The 20,584-nt window shown below is 35.1% G+C and overlaps 1 protein-coding gene across 1 annotated transcript in view; it reads left to right on the top strand.

The window, feature by feature from the left end:
• STXBP3 (syntaxin binding protein 3) overlaps positions 1-20,584 on the top strand; it is a 54,810-nt gene that overhangs the window by 21,947 nt on the left and 12,279 nt on the right. Inside the window, exons 7-15 of the mRNA XM_007449336.1 lie at positions 2,024-2,178; positions 5,714-5,804; positions 8,607-8,731; positions 11,252-11,347; positions 11,483-11,540; positions 17,639-17,704; positions 18,777-18,857; positions 19,752-19,890; positions 20,181-20,287. Coding sequence (XP_007449398.1) covers positions 2,024-2,178; positions 5,714-5,804; positions 8,607-8,731; positions 11,252-11,347; positions 11,483-11,540; positions 17,639-17,704; positions 18,777-18,857; positions 19,752-19,890; positions 20,181-20,287 — 918 coding nt within the window. The remainder of the gene's footprint in view (positions 1-2,023; positions 2,179-5,713; positions 5,805-8,606; positions 8,732-11,251; positions 11,348-11,482; positions 11,541-17,638; positions 17,705-18,776; positions 18,858-19,751; positions 19,891-20,180; positions 20,288-20,584) is intronic.

The following is a 20,584-nucleotide window of genomic DNA, read 5'->3' as shown; positions in this document are numbered from 1 at the left end:
CTTTCCCTTTCAAAGGGTTTAAGGTAATTAATGCTGTCACATATACGTTAGGGCAATTAGATGGAAAGCATTAAAGAATATAAGGGAGTTTGTTTACAGTGGACCTCAGGGAGTACAAAAAGTCTGGTATAGTTAGTGGAGAGGGTGCTAGATTGTATCTAGGTAGAAACAGAGCTAAGCTGGCTATAATTTAGGAAGAAAAGTAGATGGAGGTTGTGGGGGGAGAGTTCCTATATTTAAGGAGCTGATTGTGGGTCATGGAGATGAAGAAAGCATTTAGTAATAGTCTAAAGGAACATGTCATGGTGGTGATGGAAAGTGGGGGGAGGAGAAGGAAGGAAAGGGAAGATGTGAGTGTAGAATGAAAACCAGCTCCAAAATTGTATTTGGTTCATTAGAGTATTAGATAATAGCTAAGATTAATTTAAGCTGTGGTAACAACTCCCCAAATCACAGTGCATTACAACAACAAAGTTTATTTCTCCTTCACGTTAGTGTCCATTTTGGTTTGACTGGGGCTTTGCTCTACATCCTCTTCATTCTGGGACTTAGACTGAAGGAGTAGCCTCTGCCTGGGACATAGCAGAGGGAAAAGAGAAATGGTGGAGCCATACAGTGGCTTTTAAAGCTTCTGTAGGGAAGTGGCACATGTCACTTCTACTCACATTCCAGTGACCGTAGCAAGCCTGATGTCAATGAGTGGGAAGTATACTCCCATAGGAAGAGGCCCTGTAGGGAGGGCAATAAATATTTTTGAACAGATATTATCTACTGCAATGGGGTAGAATGCTATGAGAAAGCCACAGTCCAGCTGTAGGGTGCTTGTTGGCAGTTAATACAGCAACTAAGACTTTGTTAATACAGCAACACAGACATAAGTGGTAGCTTCAGCTAAATCTCAGTCTGTGTTCAGGCTGCTGCTGTTAGTGATGGGTTATGTTCAGAGAAACGAATTACTTTGTGTGAAAGGAAATGCCGGGAAGTTTTTTCATAATTCATTAGTTAACCTATAATGTTTATTACATGTCTACTTTTACACTCAATACATTATCCTAGGCTAAGGGGGATTACTATCATTGTTTAAAAAACAAAATTAAAATTAATTTAATGGGAAAATCTCAACTCCAATTAGAGAGCTTTTTCTTTTGTATTCTTCAAATAACACAATAATAGTAAATCTCTAATCCAATTCTTTGCATGTAAGTAAATGCTTTTATTAGTTGAAAAATGTCTGTGAGGTTTCACTGTATATATCATAAGACCAGTACTATGTCTGGCACAATGCTGTGTCTTTTGGGGAAGTATGTCTCTATTTTAAGGACATTAAGAGTATAAGCTAGGGCTTCCCTGGTGGCGCAGTGCTTGGGAGTCCGCCTGCCGATGCAGGAGACGCGGGTTCGTGCCCCGTTTCGGGAAGATCCCACGTGCCGCGGAGCGGCTGGGCCCGTGAGCCATGGCCGCTGAGCCTGCGCGTCCGGAGCCTGTGCTCCGCAAATGGGAGAGGCCACAACAGTGAGAGGCCCGCATAACGCAAGGAAAAAAAAAAAAAAAAAAAAAGAGTATAAGCTAAAGAGTTGAAATATATATCAACTTAGGAAAATTTCTAGGTTATTCTCTAATGGGTTAAGATTTTAATGTATGTCAAATATATAGACCAATTTTGGCTTTGTCTTATTTCTTTGTGCCAGGTTTTAGATTTTTATTTTTATTTGACCACCTCAGATTTCTTCATCTGCTGCACAGGTAGAGAAAATCAAAGAGTACAATCTGTATATGAAACAAGAATTGAAGGAGAGAGGTAGACTAAGCAGGAAAGGAGAGTGAGAAAAGAAATAAAGGATGAAATCAAGATGACAGAGAAAATGAGATTTGATTAAGGTAAAGACACAGTTGTTTCAGGAAACAGCATGGTTGGTGCAAGTATTTTTTTTTTAGAATCCCAAGGAATAGCTGTGTTTTTCTAGATATATATTTTTAGTCAAGTTTCTAAATTGACAGTGTGACTTTTTTTGGCCTAACTTAGGTATATACTCTTGATGTACCAGATGCATTCTATTACTGTTACAGTCCAGACCCTAGTAATGCAAATGGAAAAGATATCGTCATGGAAGCGATGGCTGAGCAGATAGTTACAGTATGTGCTACCCTGGATGAAAATCCTGGAGTAAGATATAAAAGGTAAGACACTCAGTGGTGCCTGTATATGTTATGCTGTCTATTTGCTCTTTGGTGTACAGGTAAGTAATGTCTCTGTGCTTTTGTGTGTTGGTTTGCAGAATTTATTTTCTTTATAAAATTATGCTGTACATATAGGAGATTTAAAGTTTAAGGCTTAAATTTCAGAGTAACTAATAGCCTCTATTACTGAATTTCAGAGCTTAAATTTGGTATGGTTTACATGTATATTTTTCATGAGTTTAATTTTAAGGAATGCTTAGAAGAATGTCTTTGTTGTCCTATGGGGAATACCATCTTACATTTAATGTTTTATTGAATTTCCACCAAATTTAAATAGTCATAGTATCTGGATACTGGTTATAGTATCTAAATATCTATGGTATTTAATTTCAGTAGCCATTTTAAATAGATTTTTGGAGGGTTTTTTTGTTTTTTGTTTTTTTACATCTTTATTGGAGTATAATTGCTTTACAATGGTGTGTTAGTTTCTGCTTTATAACAAAGTGAATCAGTTGTACATATACATATGTTCCCATATCTCTTCCCTCTTGCGTCTCCCTCCCTCACACCCTCCCTATCCCACCCCTCTAGGTGGGCACAAAGCACCGAGCTGATCTCCCTGTGCTATGCGGCTGCTTCCCACTAGCTATCTATTTTACGTTTGGTAGTGTATATATGTCTGTGCCTCTCTCTCACTTTGTCACAGCTTTTATTTTATTTTTGGCTGCATTGGGTCTTCATTGCTGCATGCAGGCTTCCTCTAGTTGCGGTGAGCAGGGGCTGCTCCTCGTTGCGGTGCGCGGGCTTCTCATTGCGGTAGCTTCTCTTGTTGCAGAGCAGCGGCTCTAGGCACGCGGGCTTCAGTAGTTGTGGCACGCGGGCTCAGTAGCTGTGGCTCGCAAGCTCTGGAGCACAGGCTCAGTAGTTGTGGCGCACGGGCTTAGTTTTTCTGCGGCATGTGGGATCTTCCTGGACCAGGGCTCAGACCCGTGTCCCCTGCATTGGCAGGTGGATTCTTACCCACTGTGCCACCAGGGAAGCCCGATTTTTGGAGTTTTTTAAAAGTTAAAGTTTGACTTTAGTACTATGTACCTTTATTTATTTGTTTCTTATTAAAAGTAAAGTTTACTGTAAAGTGCATAAATTATATTTATATGGCTTGATAAATCATTCCAAAGTGAACATACCTATCTAACTTCACCAAGGTCAAGAAATAGAATACTAACAGTATCTCAGAGGCCCCCCTCATGATCCCCTCTAGTCATCACCCCCTGTCTCCTCCCCAGAGGTAACTACTATCTTGACTTCTAACACGTATTTTAGTTTTGCCTGATTTTGAACTTGGTATAAATGGGGTTGATGTTTTTTATTTCTGGCTTTGTTCAGTATTATGTTCTTAGACATTCATGTTGTTCTGTATAGCCAGACAGCTTGGATTTTAATCTCTGCTACTTACTGGCTATGTGATCCTTCTGCTCCCAGTTTCTTTATCTATGAAATGGGAACAATCATAGTACTCACCTTATAAGGTTGTTTTTAGAATTAAATGAGTTAATATCTGTAAAGAACTCAAAATAGTGTATGACACTAATAAACTAGTAGACGTAAATATACTGTACTACTACTAATAAGTTATGTCACTTGTTTCTGTTTTAAAAGTTTATTTAACTTAAACATTGACATTTGTCGAGGTAGTTGGATGAATTGTTTAATTTCAAATTCATGTAGTACTTTATATTTAAGTTTCATTATTCTTGACCATTTAAAAAATCTTCTGTTAATTACCTAGAAAGTATATAGTAAATCTCCTTAATTCAGATGTGACCAAACAGGCTCTTCACTCATACCTCAGGTATTGGAAACATTCTTTTTCTTATAGGTGATATGCTAATTACATTCTGAACTAAGTGGTTTATCTCCTGCTAGAGTTCAGTCTCTGTTCAAGCTTCTACTCTTGGTGTTTGGCTCTGTTCAGGGAAATGAGTATGTAATATAGCCAGCCATATGTATCCACAGGTTCGGCATCCTCAGATTCAACCAATCGTGGATTGAAAATATTAAGAAAACAAAATTCCAGGAAGTTCCAGAAAGCAAAACTTGAATTTGCTACATGCAGAGAACTATTTACATAGCATTTACACTGTATTAGTGTTACAAGTAATCTAGAGGTGATTTAAAGTATATGGGGGATATGCATAGTTTATATGCAAATACTATGCCATTTTATAAAAGGGGCTTAAGCATCCATAGATTTTGAAATCTGAGTGAGGTCCTGGAGCCAATCCCCTGTGGATACTGAGGGATAACTGAGGCCAATTTCTAATTTAATAGCTCACCTTTGGACCTGTTTGGAGTTATTGTAATAGTTAAATAATCAGGCTTTTAGAATCCTACCTGTTCTTTCACAAAGTATTCTTTTATGCCTCATGGACTTTTCAAGTGTAATTCTAACATGAAATTATTTCCTTTTGAAAATATTTTAAAGCAAAATGTGTAATAAATTATTCTTTATAGTTGCTTCTTTATTTACTTTTGAGGTATAAAACCTAAAGGTCCTTTAACACTTTGAAGCCCTTTACAAGGAGAGCCTCCATTTTTGAGGTTGGTTTGCTAATTGAAGAGCCTTTTCTTACAATTTCTTGTAGACTCAGAAGTTATACTAATGTCACTGGTCATGAAGTTACAATTTAGGGTATGATTTTATCATTTTAGAAGACAGTGGTATACAAGATTTTATGCAAAAGACTATATTGGAAAGTTGACTGAATGTTAAGAGAGCATGTAGGGAGATCTCATACTGCTAGTGGGAGAGATAATTGGTCAAGTAATTTGGAGAGTAATATGGTAATATCTGGAAAAGTTGAAAATGTACATACCATATAATCTAGCAATTATACTTTTAGAAATAATATAGAGATATAGAGAAAATAGAGAAACATGTACATGGAGATGTATGTTCAAAGATATTTGTTTCAATGTTATTTGCAATGGTATAAAATTGAGAATGACTTAAATGTCCATCTTTAGGTGAATGAATGTATAGAATCCAGTATAAATCATATGATGGAATACTATATTGAACCAAAATGATTAAATTTGATATGTGTCAACATAGATCTCACACATATATATAACAGTAAAAACATACAGTTAAAACACATATAAAACAGTAAACATATGAATAATAGTAATGACAGGAAGAATACACATCAAATTCATGATAGTATTGCCTTGGAGGGGGGGTAGCTAGGGGTGGGGGAGAAGACCGGGAATTGGGAGGGGAATAAAGGAGCTGCGGTTTTATTTATAATATTTCCTTCATATGAAAAAAATCTGAAGCACGTATGATAAGGTTTACATTGATAAAATCCAGACAACTTGATATAGCATTATATTTGATGTATTATCTGAACTTCTCCTGTTTATAAAATCTTTTAAATTAATAAATTTATGGTTTAATTTTAGAATTCAACTTGATATTGTAAAGTGTGTCTTGAAAGAAAGATAATTGTTCGAACATTTTTTCCATTTCTAGTAAACCTCTGGATAATGCCAGTAAGCTTGCTCAGCTTGTTGAAAAAAAACTTGAAAACTACTACAAGATTGATGAAAAGAGCCTAATAAAGGTAACATATAAAAGACAAATAGTGGTTATGCATAAAATCTGTCTTTTTTCTTTATAAACCAAGGAAACTGTTGTTCATTCATTTTCCAGTATTGATTTGAGAATCATTAACACAGATCCCCAATTTTGATTTGGGAATCACTGATATAAGTGGTAGTAGAAGTCTTAATAGACAGTGTGGCTTAGAGGAGAAGATAAGGGTTTTGAAATAAGCACTTTGTCTATATCCTGGCTATGCCATTTAATTCATAGATACGTCAATTAGCAAATGATGTAACTTCTCTGTGCCTAAGTTTTCTTATCTATAAAATGGGGATAATAAGAGAATACCTGTATTATAAAATAGTTGATTAAATGAGTTAATACATAAAAAGTTTTTAGAATAGTGCTTGCAACTGAGTAAACAGTTAATAATCATAATTTTTACTGTTGTCACCAGCTTTGTGTTCTTGGACATATTATATACTCTGAGTTGTATTTTCATCTATAAAATGGATCAGATGATATGTACCTTGCTTGGTTGGTATGAAGATTAGGCAGATTAGCTTGTGTTTGGCATATAATAGGAGTTTAATGAATGATAGCTATTACTATCTTATCAAGGTAATATAAAGTAATCTAAGACTAAGATTAGAACCTGGGGAATTCTAGCATTTGAGCTTGGGTTGGAGAGTGAAGAGCTTGAGTAGACTGACAGAGGTGATGCCACAGGGCTAGGAAGCCATATGACAGTAGCTGAAAAATAAAAATAAGGAACTGTTGATAGTTTAGAAGAGGAGATGGGCAAGGAAACCACCAATTACAATGCATGTAGTAAGAGGAATGAGAGAAGAATACATGAAATGTAGTGGGAACATAGGCTGGGGCTTAATCTTATTGTAACTGGAGTCTTGGAAGGCATCCTAGAGGAAGAGGCCCTTGAGCTTGAAGAATGAGTATAACAGAAGAGGGAGTTTTTTTCTTGGATAACAGGGTTCTTTGGCCAGAGGCATAGAGAAAAAGGCAAAATTCACAAACAACTTGGCTAGAATGGAGGGTGTAAGAGTAGATGTAATGTTGGTTCAGAACTTTAAAAGTTACTAGTTTTTGGTTTGGAGGACTAGTGAAATCTGTTGTCCTGGTTGTAGTTATGAAGATAATGGCTCGGTATACATAGTATAGTAGGTAGTCAATGTTTGTTGAATGAGGAAAGAGATAAATGATCATTATATTAGTTAATATCCCTTTAGTCCTTCATGATTTCAGTGATAAAAAGGAAAATCCACAAAAACCAAACTTGTCCTTTCCATTCTTTCTGCTTCAGAAATTATACACCTTTCAAATGCTTGATACCTTTTCTTCATTCAAGGACCTGAGAGAGTGTCACCTCCTTTTTGAAGTCTTTCCTCACTCTTCAGGTCAAGCGATTCTTCCTCTCACATACTTTCATAGCCCCAAGCCCTGATATAGCACTTATATTGCACAGTCTTTTTCCTATTCATATTTCTGAAGACTCATAACTTACATGTATTGAGGGCTTACTAAGTGCCAGGCACTGTGATAAGTGTTTATGGTATTATTACATTTAATCTTTACAGTAATCTTATAGGGCAGAGGTTCTGATTAAATATATATATATTGTTTGTTTTTTAATGAGAATACTGAGATATTAACAAGTTAAGCAATTTGTCCAAAGTTGTACAACAAGAAAGTGGTCAAGGCTGGGAATTCCCTGGAGGTTCAGTGGTTAGGACTCCATGCTGTCACTGCCGAGGGCCCACGTTTGATCCCTGGTCAGGGAACTAAAATCCCATAAGCTGTGTGGCGTGGCCAAAAAATTTTAAAAAATGAAAGAGAGAAAGTGGTCAAGGCTGGATTCACACCCAGATCTACCTGATTCCAGAGGCTGTGCTTTTAATCACTATACCATACTATCTCAAGGTTTATTTAAATGAGTGAATGGTTAACTAAAAAAAATTTTAAAGATCTATTCTATGTAGTTTACCTTTGTCTGCTGGAAGTAAATAAATAAGAAATGTTTGTCTGAGTTGTAGTTATCTCTTACTGCTCCAAATAATAATCCAGAGAATTTATTACTTTTTAAAATGAAGTATGGAAGATACTGATATTAACAATGATTTTTCCCAGCACTATTATTCACTGTTTAATGATTAGTGCTGTTTGTGAGTTAATGATACCAAAGCTTTCATTGTAATTTACCATCTTAGCTGGCATCAGTGAAATCTTTTAAAATGCGTAATGGTTAAGAGTACAGGCCATGGAGTGAAGCTGACCTGGGTTTGAATCGCCATTCTACCACATACTAGCTAGCTATGTGATTTGGGCAAGTTACTTAATTTTAAGCCTTAATGCCCCCATTGTCAAATGGAGTTAATAATCCCTGTCTCACAGGGTTGCTATAAGAATGAAATAATACAGATATTTCTTGCTTAGCACAGGGTATAGCATAAAGAGCTCAAGTAATAAGTACTATTCATAATTTAGATCAGTTTTAGTGTTTATGGAGCTGAATTCCTAAGGAAATAGATTTAGTGCAGGCCAAATGTTACTTTTTTTAAAGGAATTTTCACAATATTGTGTTATTGAGTATAGCCTCTTACTCTAATTATGAAAGCTTTTGGTTTTGTAGTCTTATTTTTTTCCCCTGTTATACCACTCAGATTTTTCTGTTTTAATATAACTTCACATTCTTAGGAATGGGGCAGAACTTAGGAAAAGTCTGCTTTTGTTTTCTAAGATACTAAAAATGTGTTCATACAAAGAAATTGAAGTTTCTTAAGATAATTTTATTTTGTTATTCCAGGGTAAAACTCATTCCCAGCTCATAATAATTGATCGTGGCTTTGACCCTGTGTCCACTGTCCTGCATGAACTGACCTTTCAGGCAATGGCATATGATCTACTGCCGATTGAGAATGATACATACAAGCAAGTATAACTTGAAGGGAATATATAGGGCATATACAAACAGGATAGGATATTAGCATTTAATGATTCGTGCAGGCACCAGAAATCTAAAGCCCCTGTAACCTTTTTCATTCAGAGACTTTATCCTTCTCTTACCCCTATAATCATAATCTGTTAAAAATATCTTGACCTTGTTTGTTAATGGGTAATTTAACTGCTTTGAAGCTTTTTCAGTGTATTTGCTTCCTTAACTGTGTCTACAACAAAAATAGATTTTAAACAGCTGGAATTTGTACTTTTCAGAAAATACCAGGCTCACTACTATATTTATTGAAGTGAAAACCATATTCAAATTGGTTAGGCTGTGATTATTCTGAATCACACATCCAAAAGTTATCTATATGTGTGTCTTGTCAACATAGTGTATTTTAAAGGATTAGAAGACTAGGAACCTCATTAGGATGGTTATTGAGAATAGATACAAGTTTACCAATTTGGTACCTATTATTGACTTAACTCTGATATAAGCATATTAACTTCAAAAGTAATATCAAGTAGCTAAATGAAAAATGAAATCACTTTTCTGTTAAGGAACCATTTTATTGTACCTTTGTGCATCATTTATGAGTGTGTGTATATATATACACACACATATACACATAAATATATAACATGTTATTTGATATCATAATTTCTAAATCCAAATTGGCATTTTTCAGCTAAGATTTACTGCTTTGAGCATAGTAATGAAAAAGAAAATTAGTTTTCTGAAATTTTATGTTTAAATTAATTTAGTAATTTTAATAGATTAAAAAGATCCAAAACCTTGTGCTAATTATAATACTTAATATTTTTTCTTAAACCAAATATTGTTAAACTAATTTTGTATTTTCTGTTGTATTTTTATTTGCATTCTGGTCAAATCCTGGCTTCTGAGTTTTTCTTTATTTATATTAATGTTAGATGACGTAGATCAACATTTTTCTAATATAAAAGTAGTTATTCTAATATAAAAGTAGTTTTAAGCAGTTTTTTCAGAATTTTCAGAAAGCATGTTGTTTACCTCTCTTATCCTTTAGGTCTCTAAAGCTACGTTGCTCAAGAGATTTAGAAACGACTTAAACTGATGGGCACTTAAGAATTTGGTTCCAGACTATTGACATAAGTTTCAGACATTTCTAACCTAATACTTTTAAAAAAAATTTATCTCCCTAGGTTTGCTGGCAAGCAAAGCAAGGTTTAATTTTTTAAGAGTAATGGAGAGACTTATTTAAAAACAAAAACAAAGAAGTCAGAGATTTTTTGAATGAATCGAAAAAGTCCAGGGATAAGACTAGGTGGAAGCACGAACTCCCTGTGTGTTGTGCTCCATCCCAATTTTTAATGGAAATAATGCAGAGCAGAAACTTCTAAGTATCCAGACTGTGTTCTTCATCTTGGTGACCTCTTTAAATGTACTCTTAGGATTGTCATCATCTTTTAGTATTGTCAGGCCTGCTACCTTAATCTTTGTTTATAAATCAAAGGTTAAAGAAGTACAAAGTGACATTTTAAATGACAAAAAGGCCTCTGTCCTTAGTGCAGTCTTGTAATTAAGCACAGTCGTTCTGCCTTTGGGCATCTGTAATTAAGACCAAATAGGTAGATGGTTTTGTAGATGGGGCCTGAAATTTGGGGGACTGTAGAAATGATTATATTTATACAGCAGAAATCTCCATTTATTGTCCGCTATCCAGTGCTAGGAAAGCTCAGTGCTGTCCATTCTGATCTTGAGGACGTTGACAGTCCCAAGGGTGATTGAATTTTCCAGCTCCACAAATGGAAGGAGGCTGGCTTATTTGCATAAAAAGAGAAGCGAGGAATTACTTTTGGGGAAGCAGTCAGGAAGCCTATTTTGAGTAATTTCATGAACCTCTTGAATTGCCTCTCAGTTCAGTAGAACTCATTAAAGCAATCAAGGTTTTTAATGGCTACACTAGTTTTTCTCTCATTTCCTTTCCCATTCTTTAAAGGAGATGTGGTTATAGGGTTAGGGAAGAATATAGAAACAGATGATATATGTTTGTGAATTTTGTACCAACTCTGAAACACCTGCAGTACTTAATAGGCTGCATTAGGGGGTGACATTTCTTTTCTTGATGGATGTTTGATAGTTGAGTTGATGGTTATTAGTATGTCAAAGTAGTGTTTTGAGCAACTTGAATACAAATTGTTAGTGTATTCACTCTTGTTCTTAAAGTTGATTGTGGAACGTTGAATTTTTGTTTCTAAGATACCACTTTGCTGAGATAAAACTCTATAATATTGACAGCTAAACCTAACATTGAAAGTAAAAAGGTCTTGGTAGATATAGCACTTTGATTTTTATTGTATAGATAGCAATATGCCTTAGTTTTGAATATGTATTCATTATCCCCCAAAATAGTGGATGTACTCTTCAGTTTCTTGAGCTGTGTCTTAAAATTATTGTTTATAAAAATGTTTCTTTAACTTTTTGGGTGGGAAAATAATCAAAAAGTTCATACTTCTCTCTACTTGTAGATATAAAACCGATGGGAAAGAAAAGGAGGCAATCCTTGAAGAAGATGATGACCTCTGGGTCAGAATTCGACATCGGCATATTGCAGTTGTATTAGAGTATGTGAACTCATTTTAATTTTTATTCCACATTTTTAAAATACTAAATACATGATAGTACATTTTGTAATCTTAAAATATTTTTGTAAAGAATTACACCTTAGAAATTTAAAGAATTCTCTTACAATTTGACAGGGAAATTCCCAAGCTTATGAAAGAAATTTCATCAACAAAGAAAGCAACAGAAGGAAAGGTAAGAGTGTTATTTAACTTTCAAGATAACGAAGAAGGTGAATTTTAAAGTCTGTGTAAAATTTTTTATCTATTTAACTTTCCATTTGGGGAAATTTCTAACATACACAAAAGTAGAGAAAATAAACTTTCATGTACCCATTACCTAGCCTCAACAGTTAGCAACATTTTCTCTGTCTTGCTCCATTAAAATTTATTTTTAAAAGGCCATTTAGCCAATTGCACTAATGCATTCTTGTTAGATTTTTTATATTGAGGTATAATTTACCTAAGTAAAGTGCACAAATCTTAAGTGTATACTGAATAGCTTTTTACATACATATATATGTATTCATACACACACATACCTGTGGAACTACCACCTAAATTAAGATATAGGACATTTCTATCATTTCAGAAAGTGGCACAATAATATCTGTGAATGAAGAAAATTTAGCCTGATCCTTTCAAATCTGTATACCTTTTAAACTAGTTTTCTTAGTAGTTAATACCTCCTAGCTGTATAATGTAGAATAGAACTGGTGACAGGATATCCTTGTCTCATTCCCAACCTAAGGGGAAACGTGTTTGATATTTCATCATTGAGTATTATGGTAGTTTTAGATTATTTTTTTTTTTTTTTTTTTTTTTTTTTTTTTTTGCGATACGCGGGCCTCTCACTGTTGTGGCCTCTCCCACCGCGGGGCACAGGCTCCGGACGCACAGGCCCAGCGGCCATGGCTCACACGGCACGTGGGATCCTCGCAGACCGGGGCACGAACCCGCGTCCCCTGCATCGGCAGGCGGACTTCCAACCACTGCGCCACTGGGGAAGCCCTAGATTATTTTAGATACATCCTTTGTCAGATTAAGAAGTTCCCTTCTATTCCATATTTACCAACAGGTTTTTTTTGGTTTTGTTTTTTGAATCAGCAGTAGGTGTTGGATTTCATCAAATGCTTTATCAGCACCTATTGAAATTTTTTTCCCTCTTTTATTCTGTTAATGTGATAAGTTACATTCATTGATTCTCTAACATTAAACCAACCATGCATTGTTGGAATTAGCTCCACTTAGTCATGATACTTTATCTTTTTCCTATATCACTGGATTCTATTTGCTAATATTTTGCTTAGAATGTTTACTTCTAGGTTTATGAACAATAGTATTTCCCTGTAATAATTCTTGTGTGTGTGTGTGTGTGTGTGTGTGTGTGTGTGTGTGTGTGTGTGTGAGTGAGATAATCTTGTCAGGTTTTGGCAGCAAAATTATATTGGTCTTTAAATGAGTTGTAATGTTTTCCCTCTCATTCTCTGGAAGTGTTTGTGTAAGATTGTTGTTACTTGTCTCATCATTGCTTGGAAGACTTCACAACCGAAGCAGTCTGGGCATGGAGTTTTCCATTTTTATGGGGAAGTCTACTTACAAATTCTTTAATAGTTACAGAACTATTCAGATTTTTAAATTTTTTTATATCAGTTTTGGGATGTTCATTTTTAAGGGATTTGTCTATTACATCTTCATTTTCAAATATCCTCTTATCTTTTCAGTGTCTGTAGAACCTGTAGCTGTGTTCTATTTATTTAATCCTAATATTGTTAATTTGTGTTTTAGCCTACATACTATTAATATCCCTATATATATAATTAGTATTTCAAAGAACCAACTTTTGGCTTTGCTGATTTCTCTACTGTATGTTAGTTTTATGTTGAATTGATTTCTACTCATTTTTATTTCCTACCTTCAGTTTTCTTTGACTTGTTTTTCTAACTTCTTGAGTTGGATGTTTACAGCACTGATTTTCAGCCTTTTTTCTCTTACTATATATTTATTTCCTTCTTAACATGGTTGTAGCTGCATTCCCCAAGTTTTGGAATAACCTATTTTTATTTCGATTCAGCTCAAAATGTTTTCTAACTCTCATTGTGATTTCTTCTTTGACTTATGTGTTACATAGTAATATGTTTTTTAATTTCAAAGAGTTTGGGAATTTTCTACTTGTCTTTCTGTTATTGAATTGTAATTTAACTATATAGTGGTCAGAGAATGTGCCATGTATGATTTCAGTCCTTTGAAATTTGTTCAGACTTGACTTGTGACCTATCATACGATCTATTGTGGTTAAGTACCCAATGTGTACTTGAAAAGAATACAAATTCTATGTGTGTCAATTAAATCAAGTTGGTTCATCATGTTATTCAAATATTCTATTTCTTTACTCATTTTTTATCTGCTTTTTATATCAGTTACTGAGAATGGTATCGCTTATGGCTGTGAATTAGTCTATTTTTTTTAGAATCTTGTCAACTTTCAAAGCTATATCAACTGATAAAGCCATGTTAATTATAGTCTTTATAAATTTAAGATAGTTACCTTTCTGTTGAATTTATCTTCTATCAATACAAAATGTCATTTTGTTTTTCATTTGCAATGTTTCTTGACTTAAGTTCTACTTTGTCTGATTTTAATATAGCCATACCTGCTTTATTTTGGCTAGTGTTTACATGGTATATCTTTTCTCATCTTTTATTTTCACCAATTTGTGCCTTTATGTTTAAAGTGTGCTTCTTAAAAAGAGTTTGTATTGATAGTTGAGGTTGTTTGTTTATTCAATCTGATGATCCTTATCTTTTAATTAGAATGTTTAAGTCCATCTGTATTTCATGTAATTATTGATATAGTTGAATTTGTTACCATCTTACTTGTTTTCTATTTATTTTATCCTTTTCCTTTTCTGCCTTCTTTATATATATAGGCCTTTTTTTTTTCTTTAAACTATTCCATTTTGTCTCCAAAATAAACTTTTGTTTTACCTTTTGGTATCCTTCCTGTAGTCATCACATTGGGTACTACAAAATGTGTCCTTATATTATCACAGTGTACCTTAAAGTATACTTTTGCCATGTCCTAAAGAATTCAAGAACCTTATAATAGTTTAACTCCATTTACCTCCCTTCCTCTTTTGTGTTATTGTTGTCATATATTTTACTTTAACATGTGTTATAAAGTCAGGATGTTATTTGTGTTTTAAATTCTCAATAGACTTTTATATTGTCCACATAAATTTGAAATCTGTTATTTATTCCTTATTGCTCTTCAGTGTTTCCATCTGGGCTGGATGATTTCTCTCAACTTTTGTTTTTATCTAAGGATATCTGTGTTTTACAGGTTTTACAGAGACACTTACTGTATTTAGAATTCAAAGTTGGCAGTTCTTCTTTTCCTTTCAGCAATTTAAAGATTTAAATATGTCACCTTTTGGCTACCATCATTTCTGTTAAAGAAGTCAGCTGTCATGTTACTGTTAATTTCCTGAAGATAAAGTGTCTTTTTAAAGATTTTTGTCTTTATCTTTTAGTTTTAGCCATGTGACCATAATATGCCTTACTATGATGTGTTATTGTTGGTATTTATCCTCCTTGGGTTTATTGAGCTTCTTGAATCAGTGGGTTGGTAACTTTCTTCATATTTGTAAAATTCTTGGCTCTTATTTCCTCACATCTTGATTTTGTCCTAGTCTGTCTTTCCTCTCCTTCTAGGATTCCATTCACTTGTGTTTTAGATTTTTGGACCATATTCTACATCTCTTCTATTCTGTTCCTTATTTTCCCACTTTTTTCCTCCTCTGTGCTTTAATTAAATATTTTCTATTAACCTGACTTTGAGTCCCCTACTTTTTTTTTTTTTTTGTTACATGGGCCCCTCACTGTTGTGGCCTCTCCTGTTGCGGAGCACAGGCTCCGGACGCGCAGGCCCAGCGGCCATGGCTCATGGGCCTAGCCGCTCCGCAGCATATGGGATCTTCCTGGACCAGGGCATGAACCCATGTCCTCTGCACTGGCCGGCGGACTCTCAACCACTGCGCCACCAGGGAAGCCCGAGTCCCCTACTTTTGTCTGTTGTATCCAGTCTGCAGTTAAACCCATTCAACATATTGTTTCTTAAACTGCATTAGAAAGTAAAGTTCCCCCTTTATAGTATAAAATTGTATGAGTTTTGACAAATGTATACTCTCATATAACCACAACCAAAATATAGAACAATTCCATCAACACCTTCCCCACCAATTGCCTTGTGCCACTTTGTAGGCAACCTCTCCACTCAACTCTGATCCCCTCAGAACCACTGATCTATTTTCTGTTCCTATAGTTTTGTCTTTTCCAGAATGACAGCTAAATAGAATAATACAATATGGCTTTTTCATTTAATATAATGCACTTGACATTCATCCATGTGACATGTAACAGGAGCTTCAACACTTTTTATTGCTGAGTAGTATTCCATTGTATGGATATACTACATTTTATCTGTTCACAAGTTGCAGAACATTTAGGTTTTTTCCAAGTTGTTGAGAATTACAAATAAAGCCACTGTGAACATTCAGGTTTTGTGTGAACAAATGTTTTCATTCAGTTGGATAAATAAGAGTAAGATTGCTGGGTCATATGGTAAATGTATATTTAATTTTCTAGGAAACTTCCAAACTGTTTTCCTAATTTGCTGTACCATTTTACAGTTTCACCAACAATGTATGAGTCATTCATTGTGTTTTTAATTTCAAAGTTGCATTTAATTCTAGGACATCCATTGAATTTTTTTTTTTTTTTTTTTTTTTTTTGTGGTACGCAGGCCTCTCAATGTTGTGGCCTCTCCCGCTGCGGAGCACAAGCTCCGGACGTGCAGGCTCAGCGGCCATGGCTCATGGGCCCAGCCGCTCTGCGGCATGTGGGATCCTTCCAGACTGGGGCACTAACCCGCATTCCCTGCATCGGCAGGCGGACTCTCAACCACTGCGCCACCAGGGAAGCCCCATTGAATTTTTTTTTAATAAAGTCTATAATTCTCTATTGAAATACTCCATCTTTTCATCCATTTAGTTCATCTTTTCACCTGTTTTCTTTAACATAAGTATGATATTTTAAAGTCCTTGTCTGCTAACTCCAGCGTCTGGATTTTCTTGGGTCTACTTTTATTGACTGTTTCATCACTTGAGTATCGATCACTTTTTCCTGTTTTACATGTCCAGTAATATAATACTGTATGTTAGACATTGTGGATGCTATGTTGCAAAGGCTCTTGATGATGTTCTCTTTACTAAGAGTATTGAGTTCTGTTCTGGCAGGCAGTTAATTTGTTAGTGAATAACCTTGATTCTGTTGAGACTTCATGTCAGGCTTTTGTTATGTTGAGTGTATTTCACTTTTGCATTTAGTCTGAAGATATAGTCCTTCCAGGACTAAATGTCTGGGATGTTCACTTAGAACTGCCTACTTTGTCTGGATCAGAGAATGCCAATATTGTCTTGCATTAAGACCCCTCTGAAATCTCTGCAGTTGTTCTCTGCTAGGCCTTTAAGAGTTATGCCCTGTATATGTGCAGCTTAGTATTTGGCCAGGGATGCTAAGGCAACCCTCCTACACGTCTTTGAGTTATGTTGTGACTGGCTCTTTTCTCTATTAACCCTGGACCCCAAACCCTACCTCAGTAGCCCCAAACTCTGACCTCTTTTTCCTCTGCCCAGAGAGACTTGCTTTCTACTTATACTCTACTTCCTTTCACTGTGTTTTGGAAAATGTTTCAGGGAAGAGCCAGGATGACTGCAGGGATCACCGTCTGCTTCCCTTTGCTCAAGTAACCTAGCTTTGAGCTATTTTTGAAAAATCCTTTGCCTGAAAGCTGTTGTCTTTTTTATTTTGTCCAATTTTGTTTTTGTTTATGGAGGGAGAATTTTTTTTTTTTTTTGTGGTACGCAGGCCTCTCACTGTGTGGCCTCTCCCGCTGTGGAGCACAGGCTCCAGACGCGCAGGCTCAGTGGCCATGGTTCACGGGCCCAGCCGCTCCGCGGCATGTGGGATCCTCCCGGACTGGGGCACAAACCCGTGTCCCCTGCATCGGCAGGCGGACTCTCAACCACTGCGCCACCAGGGAAGCCCCCGGAGAATAATTTTTATATCAGTTACTTTATCATGGCTGCAACTGGAAACCTTGAATTTGTTTTCTTTTTAAAATTGCCAAATATTTAGTAAATTAATAAATATTTAAAACTACAGGATTTTAAACTTGTTATATAAAAATAACTGAATCATAAGTTTGTTTTAAAAAATGTTTTATTTTTCCTAGACATCACTTAGTGCTCTTGCCCAACTGATGAAAAAGATGCCCCATTTCCGTAAACAGATCACTAAGGTAAGCAGTATCGTATATAAGATATGTTATCATTTTTAGTTTATTAGTCCATCCAGTTCTGTAGTCGGGTTTAGCAGTGGGTGTCATGGAATACTTGGTGTTAGTTGTCCTCTAAAACCTTACTTTAGGTCTGAGAAATACCCCAAATATCTAAGCTCCCCAATAAAGTTCTCTCTGTATATACTCTTGATTTATATCTTTATCTTGAATAGCCAAACAGAAAAAGCTTAATATTTATCAGCTTAATAAGAAAATTCAACATTGGATTGACAAGTGGTTGTTGTTATACTTGGTTCGTTGAATTAATAGTTATTTTTAAAATTTTATTTATTTATTTTTGGTTGCGTTGGGTCTTCATTGCTGCATGCCAGCTTTCTCTAGTTGTGGTGAGCAGGGGCTACTCTTCATTGCAGTGTGCAGACTTCTTACTGTGGTGGCTTCTCTTGTTGTGGAGCATGGGCTCTAGGCATGCTGCCTTCAGTAGTTGTGGCGCATAGGCTTAGTTGCTCCGCGGCATGTGAGATCTTCCTGGACCAGGGCTCAAACCCGTGTCCCCCTGCATTGACAGGCGGATTTCTTAACCACTGTGCCACCAGGGATGTCTGCATTAATAGTTATATATCAGTAGATTTAAGAGCAATCAAAGCTGTGTGGGCAGGTAAAGTTTTGTTTTTTTGCTGTTCCAGTCCTTCTTACAAGTATTTATCAGAATAATATTTACATATTTTTTATCATATTGCTCCCTAATCAAGAATCAATAACATAAATTCAAACTTTTTCTGCTTGACTTTAAGGACTTCACTATTTTTTTCTCACCTTATTTTTCACTACTCATAAGCCCAACACAAATTCAACCCTTCCATTCTGTTTTTTGTGGTCTGTTGATTATCCCCCGTAGATCATGGTAATTTTCACTTTTTTCCGTTCTGGAGATGTTTCCCTTGATTTACATGGTACCTCCTTCCCACCAAAGCCCATGCTTTCCTTCAGGCCCATCTCAAAAGTTTAATATTATCAGTTACACAGAAAGAAATGAAAATGCTTTAAATGATTGATTTCTTCTGTTTTTCAGCAAGTTGTTCATCTTAACTTAGCAGAAGATTGCATGAATAAGTTCAAGCCTAATATAGAAAAGCTCTGCAAAACTGAACAGGTATGTGCAGAGCCAGAAATACCTATGTTCAGGATAGATTTCCAGAATTAACTTTGTAAGGTAAAACCTAACTTTTTGTTCAATACAGTGCACTAGATCACAGAACCTCTTTTAGAAGGAGACTCACCCACTTGGTTTAATACATCATTCCTTACCAACGCTAACAAGTAGCTATACAGTATCATAGTAAGCAGTCCCTCCTAATCTGTGATTATGCATTTTTGGTTGAATGGGATGATTTAAGTGTTTGGAGCATTAATTCAGGGTAGCACTGTTGGCAGGCCTCTTTCAGTGGGTGCAGCATTTAAGGTAGCATCCTGCAGAGTACTGTGTAGGCACATTTAATTAAAGTCTCCTCTATAATGCCAAAACTATTTAGATCAGTGCTGTCTAATAGAAATAGAATGCAAGTCATGTATAATTTTAAATATTCTAGTAGTCACATTAAAAAGGTAAAAAGAAATGAGTGTGGTTAATTAACTTTAATATATTTGATTTAACCCAGTACATCCAAAATATTATTTCAACATGTAATCAATATAAAACAATTATTGAAATATTTTACATTCTTTTTTTCACAAACAAGTCCTCAGAATCTGGTGTTTTAACTTAGAGCACATCTTAATTCAGACTAGACACATTTCAAGTGCTCAGTAGCCACATGCGGCTCATGTCTACCATATTAGCAAAGGTATAGATTAATGATTTTCTTCTCTGAATTATTTTTTGACTTTTTACATTTTGTACAGTATTAGTTTACAAGTGATACTCACATTTTCCTGTGAAAAGGCATCAGTGTTCCATTAAAATTTGGCAAGTTTTAGTAATAGGTTTTTTTTAACTGAAAAATGAATTTGGATCATAGACCACTGACTATATTTCATTTTCGTTAAGGACCTGGCACTTGGAACTGACGCAGAAGGACAGAAAGTCAAAGATGCTATGCGAGTACTCCTTCCAGTTCTACTCAACAAAAATCATGATAATTATGATAAAATAAGAGCAATCCTACTTTATATATTCAGTATTAATGGTAATGCAGACTGTTTATTTTCTTGAATATATTAAAATATCCAGCTCTAAAATCATTTTACAATAAGTGGTTTACTATTCGATCGTAAGAAAATCTTAGAAAATTCAAAAGTAGTGGCTACAGTTGGTTAAGATAAATAAAAGGAAAAATGTGAAATTGGGAGCATACTGAAGGGTATATAATTTAAATGTTTGCTTTTTTAAAAAAAGCTTTATTCTTGGATACCCAAAACCTGGAAATGATTATGGTAGCAATTATTTGACTGTGCACTCATATTTTACTTATCTAAGGAACTACGGAAGAAAACTTGGACAGGTTGATCCAGAATGTAAAGATAGAAAATGAGAGTGACATGATTCGTAACTGGAGTTACCTTGGTGTTCCCATTGTCCCTCCCGTAAGAAATTTTACATTCTGTATATACTTATACATACGCATGTGTGGTCATTTGCATTAAATATGTTTTCTTATGTGGGAATCCATGTGGACAGTCTTCTTAATTTTACTCTGTTGATTTGGTAAGTAAAATATTAATAATTTCTTTTTTTTTTCCATATATGAGTAATTTGGACAAGTACATTTTTCTAGTGAATTTATATCTTACAGCTTCTGTTGTAATTTTCTATTTATGCTTTTCTTTTTGTGATTCATTTATAGCAGAATTTGAAGGACTCTGTATAGAATCTCACTCTTT

This window comes from Lipotes vexillifer, unplaced genomic scaffold (assembly GCF_000442215.2).
Source record: "Lipotes vexillifer unplaced genomic scaffold, Lipotes_vexillifer_v1.1 scaffold393, whole genome shotgun sequence".
Taxonomy (NCBI): domain Eukaryota; kingdom Metazoa; phylum Chordata; class Mammalia; order Artiodactyla; family Lipotidae; genus Lipotes; species Lipotes vexillifer.
This window is presented reverse-complemented; position numbering and strand designations above follow the sequence as displayed.